The sequence below is a fragment of the Amblyraja radiata genome, chromosome 4, assembly GCF_010909765.2.
Source record: "Amblyraja radiata isolate CabotCenter1 chromosome 4, sAmbRad1.1.pri, whole genome shotgun sequence".
Lineage (NCBI taxonomy): Eukaryota > Metazoa > Chordata > Chondrichthyes > Rajiformes > Rajidae > Amblyraja > Amblyraja radiata.
The window spans coordinates 2,886,954-2,899,640 of NC_045959.1; the positions used below are offsets into that span (position 1 = coordinate 2,886,954).

The 12,687-nt window shown below is 42.1% G+C and overlaps 1 protein-coding gene across 3 annotated transcripts in view; it reads right to left on the minus strand.

Moving 5' to 3' along the window:
• Positions 1–991: 991 nt before the first annotated feature.
• Positions 992–12,687, minus strand: part of cndp2 (carnosine dipeptidase 2) — a 36,088-nt gene continuing 24,392 nt past the window's right edge. For 2 of the 3 annotated variants that reach the window (XM_033018914.1, XM_033018915.1), the window contains exons 7-12: positions 11,542–11,626; positions 10,716–10,876; positions 8,420–8,584; positions 7,201–7,342; positions 4,717–4,864; positions 1,865–2,354 (exon numbers count right to left, since the gene is read on the minus strand). In XM_033018914.1, the coding sequence (XP_032874805.1) occupies positions 2,288–2,354; positions 4,717–4,864; positions 7,201–7,342; positions 8,420–8,584; positions 10,716–10,876; positions 11,542–11,626 (768 nt within the window). In that variant the 3' untranslated portion in view covers positions 1,865–2,287. Of the gene's footprint in view, positions 1,322–1,864; positions 2,355–4,716; positions 4,865–7,200; positions 7,343–8,419; positions 8,585–10,715; positions 10,877–11,541; positions 11,627–12,687 lie in introns of those variants that run through there. The other variant, XR_004411625.1, reaches the window with a different exon arrangement.

Below are 12,687 nucleotides of genomic sequence, written 5' to 3' on the forward strand. Positions count from 1 at the left end.
TCTTAAAAAAGTGGGGTTACATTGGCTACCCTCCAGTCCACAGGAACTGATTCAGAGTCGAGAGAACATTGCAAAATGATCACCAATGCATCCATGATTTCTAGGGCCACCTACTTGAGTACTCTGGGATGCAGATCATCAGGCCCTGGGGATTTATCTGCCTTCAGTCCCAACAATTTACTGAACACTATTTTCTGTCTAATGTGGATTCCCTTTAGTTCCTCCCGCTGGATCCTCAGTCCCCATTCCTATTTTGGGAGATTGCATCGTCCTTAGTGGACAGAACCAAACAAAGTACTCGTTTATCTGTTCTGCCATTTCTTTGTTTCCCATTATAAATTCACCTCTCTGATTGTAAGGGACCTACATTTGTCTTCACTAATCATTTCCTTTTTACATATCTGAAGAAAATTTAAGTCTGTTTTTATGTTCACCAAAAGCTTTCTTTCACCCCCCCCTCCAATCCCTCATAATTAACCCATTTGTCCTCCTCGGTTGAGCTCTAAATTTCTCCCAGTCCTCGGGTTTGCTGCTTCCTCTGGCCAATTTATCTGCCTCTTCCTTGGATTTAACACTATCCTTGATTCTCCTCGTTAGCCACGGTTGAGCCGCCTTCCCCGTTTTATTTTTTTCGCCAGACAGGGATGAACAATTTTTGGAGTTCATCCATGTGGTCTTTAAATCTTTGCCATTGCCTCTCCACTGTCAACTGTTTAAGTGTAATTTGCCTGTCTATCCTAGCCAATTCAAGTCTCATATCATCAAAGTCTCCTTTCTTTAAGTTCAGGATCCTCGTCTCTGAATTAACTGTCACTCTCCATCCTAATGCAGAATCCGACCATATTATGGTCACCGTTGTCCAAGGGGCTTTGCACAACAAGATTGCTAATTAAGGTACACAAAAAACCTGGAGAAACTCAGCGGGTGCAGCAGCATCTATGGAGCGAAGGAAATAGGCAACGTTTCGGGTCGAAACCCTTCTTCAGACGGATTCAATTATATTTTTATTGAAGCAGAGAATGAAGACTTTAGGAAGAGGGCATTCAGCCAATTTTTGATGGGAGCTGCCTAATTAGTCCCACTGGCCTTCAATGTTTTAGCTTTAAGTACGTATACAATTGCTCTATGGAAGATAGTGTAGAATCTGCTTCCACCAACTTTCCAGGCAGAAGTCATCACATTGTTTTATGCTCCACAAGGATTGGTTGTACAGTAAGTATAAAATTAACATTGCATTCAAGAAATAAAGCTGATCTTTATTATTTACATTTGAATTACACACCCATCGAACGTTATCAATAACACCACTGTTCCCCATTATGTCTCTGCACACTATGATAAAGGGAATCTTGTTGGATGCAGAGTTTTGCTAACTAATCCTTCCTCATTACACAATACCTAGTCTAAGATGTCCTGTCGTCTAGTTGGTTTCTCTACATATTGGCTTATTAAACCATCCCGTATACACTCACGGAAATCCTCCTCTGCAGTGTTGAAAACTAAAGGGCTATGCTTTAAAGATCATCACCAGCAGGCCTACCATGTGCTGTCAATGCAGACATTCCTCACGTTCGGACTTTACAAGCATTCCTCATGTGCATTTGTTGGTAAGCTATTTGACTTACGCATACATTCTTATTTTCAAGATATGGCCATACTTGCAAGTCGTCATTTAGCTTGCCATAGGAATTAAAAGATCAGCATTGCAAATAAAAACACCTCCAGATCAGCCTGGATTGAAGCGGTAAATTCTCTTTGCCAGAGGCGACTTTATTAACTTACAATGTTATAGCTTCATTTTGCTTCTGATGAGAGGCTGTGAAATTCACCGATTTTAATTAACACACAAATTTAATCACCACACTTATTGGATTCAATTATATTTTTATTGAAGCAGAGAATGAAGACTTTAGGAAGAGGGCATTCAGACAATTTTTGATGGGAGCTGCCTAATTAGTCCCACTGGCCTTCAATGTTTTAGCTTTAAGTACGTATACAATAGCTCTATGGAAGATAGTGTAGAATCTGCTTCCACCAACTCTCCAGGCAGAAGTCATCACATTGTTCTATGCTCCACAAGGATTGGTTGTACAGTAAGTATAAAATTAACATTGCAATCAAGAAATAAAGCTGATCTTTATTATTTACATTTGAATTATACACCCATCGAACTTTATCAATAACACCACTGTTCCCCATTATGTCTCTGCACACTGTGATAAAGGGAATCTTGTTGGATGCAGAGTTTTGGAAAGCACTTCAGCAATTCTATCAATCCAGACTGTTGTCACTTCAATGAGGAAAGTTCATGGAAGTAAGCACCCAGCACCTTGGTGCCTTGAATATAGTTGCTTCTGTTGGGATAATAAAACATAACATAATAAATGCCACAATAGACTTCCTTCTTCTCTTTTCTAACCCTCCAGCTCACAGTCTATCACTTATGCTTTTCCTTTTACATTCAACCCAAAACCTGAACTTCAGTCATCCAGGTTTCAAATAGTAATTCTATGAAATCGGCCCTCTGTGTCCCCTCAAGTTTGATTACTCCTCAGCCAACTGCTTGGAGTTTCTTTACATAAAAACATTATAGAAGAAGCACCAGTTCTGTTCTGAGCACCATGTTATAGGAAATATATTATCAAGCTTGAAAGGGTACAGAGAAGATTTACGAGGATGCTGCCAGGATTAGAGGGTCTGAGCTATAGGGAGAGGTTGAGTAGGCTGGGCCTCTATTCCTTGGGGCACAGGAGGATGAGGAGCGATCTTATAGAGGTGTATAAGATCATGAGAGGGATAGATATCTTGCCCAGAATGGGTGGAAATCGAGGAGCAGAGGACATAGGTTCAAGGTGAAGGGGAAAAGATTGAATATGAATCTGAGGGGTAACTTTTTCACATAAAGGGTGGTGGGTGTATGGAACAAGTTGCCAGAGGATGTAGTTGAGGCTGGGACTTCCAATCATTAAGAAACAGTTAGACAGGTACATGGATAGGACAGGTTTGGAGGGATGCAGACCAAGCGCAGGCAGGAGGGACTAGTGTAGCGGGACATGTTGGCCGGTGTGGGCAAGTTGGGCCGAAGGGCCTGTTTCCACACTCTATGACACCATAAATGCAAATTATTTTCAAACTGTCTTGAGAAATGTTTTCAAGAGTTAGATTTACCTCTTAGGGTTAAAGGAATCAAGGGATATGGTGAAAAAGCAGGAACGGGGTAATGATTCTAGATAATCAGCCATGATCATATTGAATGTGCTGGCTCGATTGGCCTACTCCTGCACCTATTTTTAATGTTTCCATGCTTCCATGTTGGCACAAGTCCAGGATCAGGTTAAAACATACTAATTTCCAGAATAAAGCAACGCAAGATTCAAAAACATTCACTTTAAAATTCTGATACGTTCTCATGCAATAGTTTTAAGTTCGGCTTGTACACGCTAGAATTCAGAAGATTGAGGGGGGATCTTATAGAAACTTACAACATTCTTAAGGGGTTGGACAGGCTAGATGCAGGAAGATTATTTCCGATGTTGGGGAAGTCCAGAACTAGGGGTCACCGTTTAAGGATAAGAGGGAAGTCTTTTAGGACCGGGATGAGAAAATCATTTTTTACACAGAGAATGGTGAATCTCTGGAATTCTCTGCCACAGAAGGTAGTTGAGGCCAGTTCATTGGCTATATTTAAGAGGGAGTTAGATGTGGCCCTTGTGGCTAAAGGGATCAGGGGGTATGGAGAGAAGGCAGGTACAGGATACTGAGTTATGTGATCAGCCATGATCATATTGAATGGCGGTGCAGGCTCGAAGGGCCGAATGGCCTACTCCTGCACCTATTTTCTATGTTTCTAAGTTCCTTTCAACCTTTCCATTCCTCTTGAAACGACAGGGCATTGGAGCATGCTTTTGCTGCCCCCTGTTGGAAGGAGAGAGCAAAGAAAAGTATGATCTTGTGCCATTTTTTGTAATTATCTACCATTTTCCAACCACTCCTGTTCCATTCCTAAGTTCAGGCTCAAATCGCAGAGACCAATTGTAGATTTTTCATTACAGTCATATTAGGTTTTTATTCCTTATAAATGTACCCTTGCGACATTCATAATGCTGTCAATTCTTCTTGCCAGCTTTGATATTGATGAACCCATATGAAGAAGGGTCTCTACCCGAAACGTCACCCATTCCTTCTCTCCAGAGATGCTGCCTGTCCTGCTGAGTTACTCCAGAATTGTGTCTAACCCATATTAAAAATTGGCTTGCGAGAGACTATACATAACTTCACTTGAGGCAAATAATACTCATTTTATTGAGCATGCGTTTAAACTTTTCATAGGATGTAATACCACCAAAATACCCTTGAGGAACTAAATGATATCATATGGATAAGTGATTGAAACTGCTATTCTCTGAATGTCCATGCTGTGGTTTATAGCTGGAGCAATGTGGTAATGAAACAAAGAGTTTATAACAAAAGAAAAATTCAGCCCGAATGATCTGTGCTGGTCCTGATGCACCACAGAAACTCCTGTTAGCCTCCATCCAAATCTTGTCAGTGTCCCTTCTAATTAAATACACACTGAAAATAACTCTTCTTCAGCCAATTCTTCACCACAAATTAATTTATCCTCTTTAAAATTGATTGAAGCAACCAAATTAAAAACATGCAAGTCAGCTTAATTTTGTTACAAGGACAATGCTTTCAAAGCATCTGTTTCCTTACCGGTTGATCTTCTCATTCTGGGAGTGAGCACCATCATCTGAAGCTCCAATAGGCAGCAACATGACAGTCTTTCCTGTAGCTTCCTGGAATGTCAAGGTAACGGGAATGCTGCCACCTTCTCTGGTCATATCTGGTTCAACTCCAAATACTAAAAAAGAATGATTTGCATATTGTGCAATTAAAACACTAAATCAAACAAATTTCAAAATCCAAAACAATGCTCCAAGGTTTTCACTTATATTCTCGAGTCCTTTCTTAAAATGTCATCTCACTGCCAAGAACAATATCATCAACTTTACAGAAGGAAGATCAGTGTCAGCTGGTCTGTTTTGACTGACTTCATTCCCATATTTATGTAGTATACAAGTATAGACAATAGACAATAGGTGCAGGAGAGGCCATTCGGCCCCTCGAGCCAGCACCGCCATTCAATGTGATCATGGCTGATCATCCCCAATCAATACCCCATTCCTGCCTTCTCCCCATATCCCCTGACTCTGCTTTAAGAGCCTTATCTAGCTCTCTCTTGAAAGTATCCAGAGAACCTGCCTCCACCGCCCTCTGAGGCAGAGAATTCCACAGACTCACCACTCTCTGTGAGAAAAAGTGTTTCCTCGTCTCCGGTCTAAATGGCTTACCCTTTTTCTTAAACAGTGGCCCCTGGCTCTGGACTCCCCCAACAGCTACCTGAACCCTACATTAGTCCCATATAGGATTCTACAGACGCATCCTATCGAAAGGCACCATAGCTTGGTGTGGTAACCATTCTGCTAAAGAATGCAAGAAATTGTGGGGATAGTGAACGTAGCTCAGTCCATTGTACAAACCAGCCTCCTCCCCATCCCATCTATACTTCATGCTGCCTCAGGAAAGCAACCAACAGAAAGAACCACTCATACCCTGGCCATTCTTCTCCCCTCTTCCATTGGGCAGAAGATACATTTTTGAAAGCACATGAAAGAGTTAGTTATTAATTGATTGTTGTCATATTTAAGCTTTCCTGTTGTAAAAGGCCAATTGTAATGCATGATGGGATATGAACAACTCCCATCGTGACAAGGTTTTTTTTTTAACTTAAGTTGAATAGTTCACAGCTCTCTTGCAAGGTTTTTTATGTAAGTTGAAGAGGTTAATCAGATAAGAAGGGGCCCAGAGGATGCCATTGAGGTACACAAAAAAGCCTGAGAAACTCAGCGGGTGCAGTAGCATCTATGGAGCGAAGGAAATAGGCAACGTTTCGGGCCGAAACCCTTCTTCAGATGCCACTGGGGTAACTGGCTTTTGGCAAAGAGTGAAAAACAACTCCATATTTGGAGGTAGATGATGGTTTTCGTACATTACATCATGCAATTGGTTTTATTTCTGTACGTATATAAACTCGCGTTTTCTGGTATGTCTTGTATGTGCTGCTGGAGATTCAGACGTGAAACTGTTGCCTCTGGGTCTCTAAGTCCACACCCATCAGACGTTAAATTAAAGCTTTGTATGGTCTTAAGAATTTGTACTTTATCTATCTTTTAAGTGAACTTTTTCACACACACCACCAGATTCAAGAGCAGCTTCTTCCCTGCTGCTTTAGATGCTTGAACAGATCTTTCATATGCCAAGGATGTATCCCTGATCTTATAACAAACCTCGTTGTGGCACTCACATTTTAAACTGCACTCACTCTGTAGCAGGGACACTATTTTCTGCACTAAGTTTACTTTTTTTGCTCTGATAAGTGTAGGTTACAATTTACTTGGACAAACACAAAACAATGTTTTCCCACTGTATCTCAGCACCTAATAATACATTAATATTAATTCTTGATAATCTGATTGTTACTCAGTTTCACCAGCTTCATTATATGAATGAGGATTATCCACTTCCTTATAACCTCACCTGCATATTTCCAATTATTTGTTTGATCAATAGCTGGGAAAATCTTTGGCACAGAGCATCACTTACTGGAGGCTCCGCAAGATCTGCACTTGAAATTCAGGAAATCCAGCAGATTATTTATTGTAAAACCCTTAAATTGCTATACATATTAATATAACTAGCCCAAAGGATAGCTGTATCGTTATGAACATCTAGCTACATCCAATAATTATCCTGGGAATGCAGTCAATATCTTGTACGAAATAGAGTTCTTATTTATTGGAAATACACTCTTCACAAAGTTCCCCGAAATCAATGACCTCAGACTTCCCTTACATTCATTTACAGGAGCAAAACAGATACAGTGTCAGTGAAACAGATAACGTGTTGAGGAAACACTTTTTCTCACGGAGAGTTGTGAGTCTGTGGAATTCTCTGCCTCAGAGGGCGGTGGAGGCCGGTTCTCTGGATACTTTCAAGAGAGAGCTAGATAAGGCTCTTAAAGCAGGGAAGTTCTTAAAACTGGAAGTTCATAAAACTTTAATCACAGGAAAGTATCAATATTTTTATGGTGGTTGTAACAATAGAATTCAGTATTTGATTGCAATTCCTACTACCAACCTCTTTTCATTGCAGCCCTGCCAGCAGTATAGTGTGGGTGGTTGCAGTCTGCTAGCCAGGGCTTGGAACCATGAAGCATGTACACCTTCATCTTGTTTGGGCTTCCATACTCAGAAAATACCTTTTGGACATAATCCACAACCTAAAAAGACCAAATGTCAAATGAAGAGAGATTTTAAAACAATTGATAGGAGCCAGAGAAGTGGAATTTTATACATACAAAAGAAATACATTCCCTTTGTGACTTATTGATAGAATTTTTGCACTGAGCTGGTTCACATTGTTACCCAGTGAAAGTTAACAAGAGAAACGGAGGAAAGCATACACTTATTTCATATAATCACTGCCAAAATATCCCCAAATGCAATGTATCATTAAGCAATAAAAAACATTCACTTGATTGATGTTAGTGTGACCCTATTGTGCATCGTGCCTATACTTCCAAAGTAATTTATCAGCTCGAATGTGTTTTGTGAGAGGCAAATAACTTTTTAACAAATTGCTCATTCTTTCAAAACCTAATGCAATCAGAATTACCCAATTTAAATCTTTACAAATTTCAGCTGTAATCGTACTGTAAATTTGATATGGATATCAGTTTTTAAATCAGATAGCGTGATCTAGATAGCTTTTCAGTAGAAAGGAAGTGAACAATCCATTGTTGCTGTTGTGCATCTGGTATATTAGTTATATCTGTATTTTAGCTAGAACAGTTGTATCTGAATGTTATGCGTTTTGTAGGAATGTAACAGTACATTGAAAATAATAGGAACTACTTTCCTAACAACCATCCAGTTTTGGGTTTAACCGATTAGTCCATTATTCTCAGGAATACATTTTAAGAGCTAAAAGTCTTGATGCAAGTGGGTGGCTTTTCATAAAGTTACTTGGCAGTGAATGTAAAGGTCTGTGACACAAACATTTGTATCAGCTTGATCACAGCCCCAAAATTAACCATTAATGCTCAACGTTAACATAGGTGGCCTGCAGTGTATTTAGCGATTGTGAACTTTTACTGAATATTTTTTGTGACATTTTATAGGGTCTCTACAATATAGCAGGAAATAAGGAGTATAGATAATTAGGTGAAGAATAGAAAATCAACTCGATTGCTTGAGGGTGTACAGGATCCAAGTAGATGTACAAATGTATCAAAGGCCAAGATGGTGGGACATACATAAAGCAATTATCTACTGCCTTTCCAACAAGTGCTCAATACCTGCTTCTGAACCACTTCTGGATCCATGTTTGGCACCAATCGAATAGAAAACTTGCCAATAACTTTCCTGGGAATGACAGTTTTAGCTCCTGTACCAGAAAAAGCCCCTTCAATTCCATGTAATGACAAGGATGGATATCTCCATCGGTGCATCAGAATTTGTTCCTGGAAGCAGAATATGTTTTGATTAAAAAGACAGCTTAAATGAAGTGAAAACCAATGCATAGATGAATTGCAAACGATCACCAAAATTCATGTTTCTATCATTAGACACAACTTGTTCAGTCTGTCATCATGATTTGATTTAGTGTCAACATGCCAATTAATTTTGCAAGAGACATCCAAACACTTGCAGCGAACTCTGGAGTCAGAAATCAGCCATGTGCTGCCACACTTCATTTAGTTTAGAGATACAGTGCAGAAACAGGCCCTTCGGCCCACCGAGTCAGTGCCAACAAACTATCCCCTCACGCATACAGTATCCTACACTCACTAGGGCCACTTTAGAAATAAAACATGCTAATTAGCCTACAAATCTGTATGTCTTCGGCGTGTAGATTAAATATATGAATCCATGTCTATATAATCTCCACTACACATATTATGCATGCCACACATTCCACCTAGTAGTCCAGTCTGGGTTTTGGGCTGCTGTTGGCAGCCTGTCAGTTTTGGTTTCTGCGGTCAGAACATAGTTGATTTTGAAATGCATGGCTGTGTATGGTTGTCTCTCTCCTTTATATCTTAATAAAAGACGGATGATTCACTCTTGAGTTTGTAATGGATTGCATACAAACAGAGAGATCCCAGAGAAAAACCACACAGGTCACAGGACGACCGTACAACTCCGTCCAGACAAGAACTGGTAGTCAGGATCGAACCCGTGTGTCTGGTGCTGTAAGGCATCAACTCTACCTCTGTGCTGTCCCTACTGAAAGTGGGGGCGCTGTTCTGGCAGCAGCCATGTCAGCAGCGCGTCAGTTTTTTCAACCTTTTTTTATTTTTTAGTTTGTTTTAAAGTGTGTATTTAATGTTCCTTTGTGTGTTTTGTGTGGGGGGTGGTGTGGGGGGGTAAGGGGGAAACCGCTTCGGTCGCCTCCTCCATGGAGAGGCGACTTTTTCCAGGTCGCCTCCCCCGTGGCCTAACATCAAGGATCGACGCGGCCTTTCCTGGAGACACGCCCGGGGCTTCAGCAGCGGGCGCAGCGTGGACTCTCGGCGTGGAGCGGGTGAGCCCTCGCTGGGGCTCGCTGGAGGGGAGCGCTCCGTTTCGCTGGCTCGGGGAAGCCGGCAGCCTGAAGTCGCAGCCTGAAGCCGCGGTCTGCACAGCTCCAGCTGGTGCGGCGTCTACAGCCCGGGATCCCTCGTGGGGGACCCGGGGGAAGAAGGAGCCATCACTGCCGGCCTGCGGCCAACTTCTACCGCGGGGCCGGCATGGACATACCATCACCCCTGGAGGGGAGCTTCGACCGCCGGCCCTGCAGTCTACGGTGCTTCTGGCTGCGGCGGGGACTTTAAATCTCGACCGCCGGCCTGCGGCCTACAACAACTTAAAGCCGCGGTCTCCGGTGAGGAAGAGCCGATCCTGGACTGACTCTGGACTCTGGTCCTGTCCACGGGGGGGAAGTGGAGGAGGACTGGCCAAATGTTGTGCCTTCCACCACAGTGATGAATGATGTGGTGGATGTTTGTGTTACATGTTGTGTGTTCTTTATTATTGTATCGCTGCTGACAACCCAATCCTTGCCGGGTCACTGCTCGTGCGGTCGACCGGTCGGTGCTGAGAGTAGCTTTGAATGTTTGTCTCTTCGTTGATTGTGTCCCTTTTTTTTTTTTAAAGCTACTGTAATGCGCCCTTTAAATTGCCCCTCGGGGATGAATAAAGTGCTTGATTGATTGATTGATTGATTGTGTTCATTTTCAATTTTTGTTCCATGGCCCAGTTTAAACTCAAGATGCCCTTTTATTTAAATGTCATGCAAAGTGGGACAAGTATCAATTTTAATAGAGTAAATACAAAAGGTTAACTTGTCACTGCATATATAACTCAATTTAAAACCACCAGCAAGCGGTGCTGGCTCGAAGGGCCGAATGGCCTACTCCTGCACCCAGTGTCTATGATTATGGACACAACTGTAATTTCAGTTACCGTCAAATTCTTATGCAGCAAAGTGACCCCAAGGGAACAAAGATGCAATTGTGAAAAATTGTCAAGAAAAGGTGCATTCCATTTACATTATAAACACAACACAGAACAATCCACCGAATCAAGAGTGTGGTTACATTATAAACGCACCTTTGTGGTGTGCAACAGATGACTGGTGCCCACATCCTTGCAGTACTCTGCAATATCAAAGTCTATTTTATCATACAATTTCCTTTCCTCGTCTGTAACTGGTGCCACTGATTTATCAATACCAGGAATAAGGATCTTTCCCTTTCTGTCCACCAGCTTGCCTGATTGGGAAAAAAAAGATTAAGTTGTAACAGGTGCGCCTCATTTCCCCTCATCCTTAGCACTCTCTCCCCTCCTCTTCACCCTCCCTCTTCCTTCCCCTCTCCTTCCCCTCTCCTTCCCCAATCCCTCCCTCACATCTCTCTCCCTCTCATTCCCCCAACCTCTCCCTCCCTCCCTCCATAACTCCTCTCCCCTCCCTACCCCCTCCTATTCCCCACTCCTCACCTCTCCCTATCACCCCCCCACTATGCCGCCCTACTGCCCTCATCTCACTTTATTCCCCCACTGACAGGAGAGGAGATTGATCTGCGCACGCGTGGTTTTTATGATTTTTAATCCTCGCTAACTTTTACATTAGAGCACCGATTGGAACGAAATTTGGTGCACTCGCAGCACAGGAGAACGATGAGTAAGCGGGCGAAAAATCGTAGCGCCCTTGCGTAGCATTTTTGAGCAAATAGAAAAACCACGCAAACCGGAAGAGCACAAGATCAGAGCTATAGTTATGTATAGATTATTAAAGTGCATTACAGGAAATATGCTCTTAACTGACTTAATTTACTTTGAGCCTTTTACAAGATTTGCCCCATTAATAACAAAATGTAATTGATTACCTCACCCCATCTCATTCATAATAATCCAGGAATGAGCAATAAGTTCTTACCCAGTAAATAAATCAGGTCCGTCATTGCTTCATGCACTGTACCACCAAACACACCAGAGTGTAGATCCTTGTCTGAGCATTCAACCTAGATGGTGGAATCATGACATGTTAACACTTTCGTACAAGGTATCCACACAAAATGTGGAGGCCATTTAGCCCCGCAAGTCTGAAATTCACTGAGATGATGACCGATGTATTCATAGCCTCAACGTGACATTGTGGCCCTTGTGGCTAAAGGGATCAGGGGGTATGGAGAGAGGGCAGGTACAGGATACGGAGTTGGATGATCAGGGCCAAATGGCCTACCCCTGCACCTATTTTCTATGTTTCTATTCCCATCTGTCCGACAATAACCTCTCTCTCCACTTCAGTGCATTGGCAACTAGAGACAATAGCTCCAGATTCTTCCACAAGAAACATTCCCTCCATATTAATTGTGCAATGATTCCTTGGGATCTTGTGCTTGAATCAAATATTTTTGTCCTTTGGCCAACCACTGACCTTCTTTTCCCCACCTGCTTCTTTCTCCTGTGTATTTTCTCAGAAATGCAAATCTGCAGTTTCAAAATCTGTTCGTCAATTTGAAATATTATCTTCCACTCTCTCTTTTCGCAGATACTGCCTGATCCAAGGATTTCCACCATTTTCAGGTGTAACTCATAGGAGCAGAATTGGATTATTTGGCCCATAGTCTACTCTGCCATCGAATCATGGCTGATCTATCATTCCCTCTCAACCCCATTCCCCTGCCTTCTCACCGTAACCTTTGACACCCATACCCATGAAAAACGTGTTAATATCCACTTTAAAAACATCCAATATTTGGCCTCCACAGCAGCCTGTTGCAATGAATTCCACAGATTTACCATCTTCTGACTAAAGAAATATCTCTTCACCCCTTTTCACCCCTACATCCTTTTATTCAGAGGCTGTGTCCTCTAGTCCTCGAATCTCCCACTAGTAGAAACTTCCTATCCACATCCACTCTATCCAGGCCTTTCATTATACGGTAAGTTTCTACAAGGTTCCCCCTCCTCCCCCTCTGTATCCTATTAAACTCCAGTGAGTACCAGCCCAGAGCTGCCAAATGCTCATCATATGTTAACCCAATCATCCCCGGGTATTCTCATAAGTTTTTACACTTAA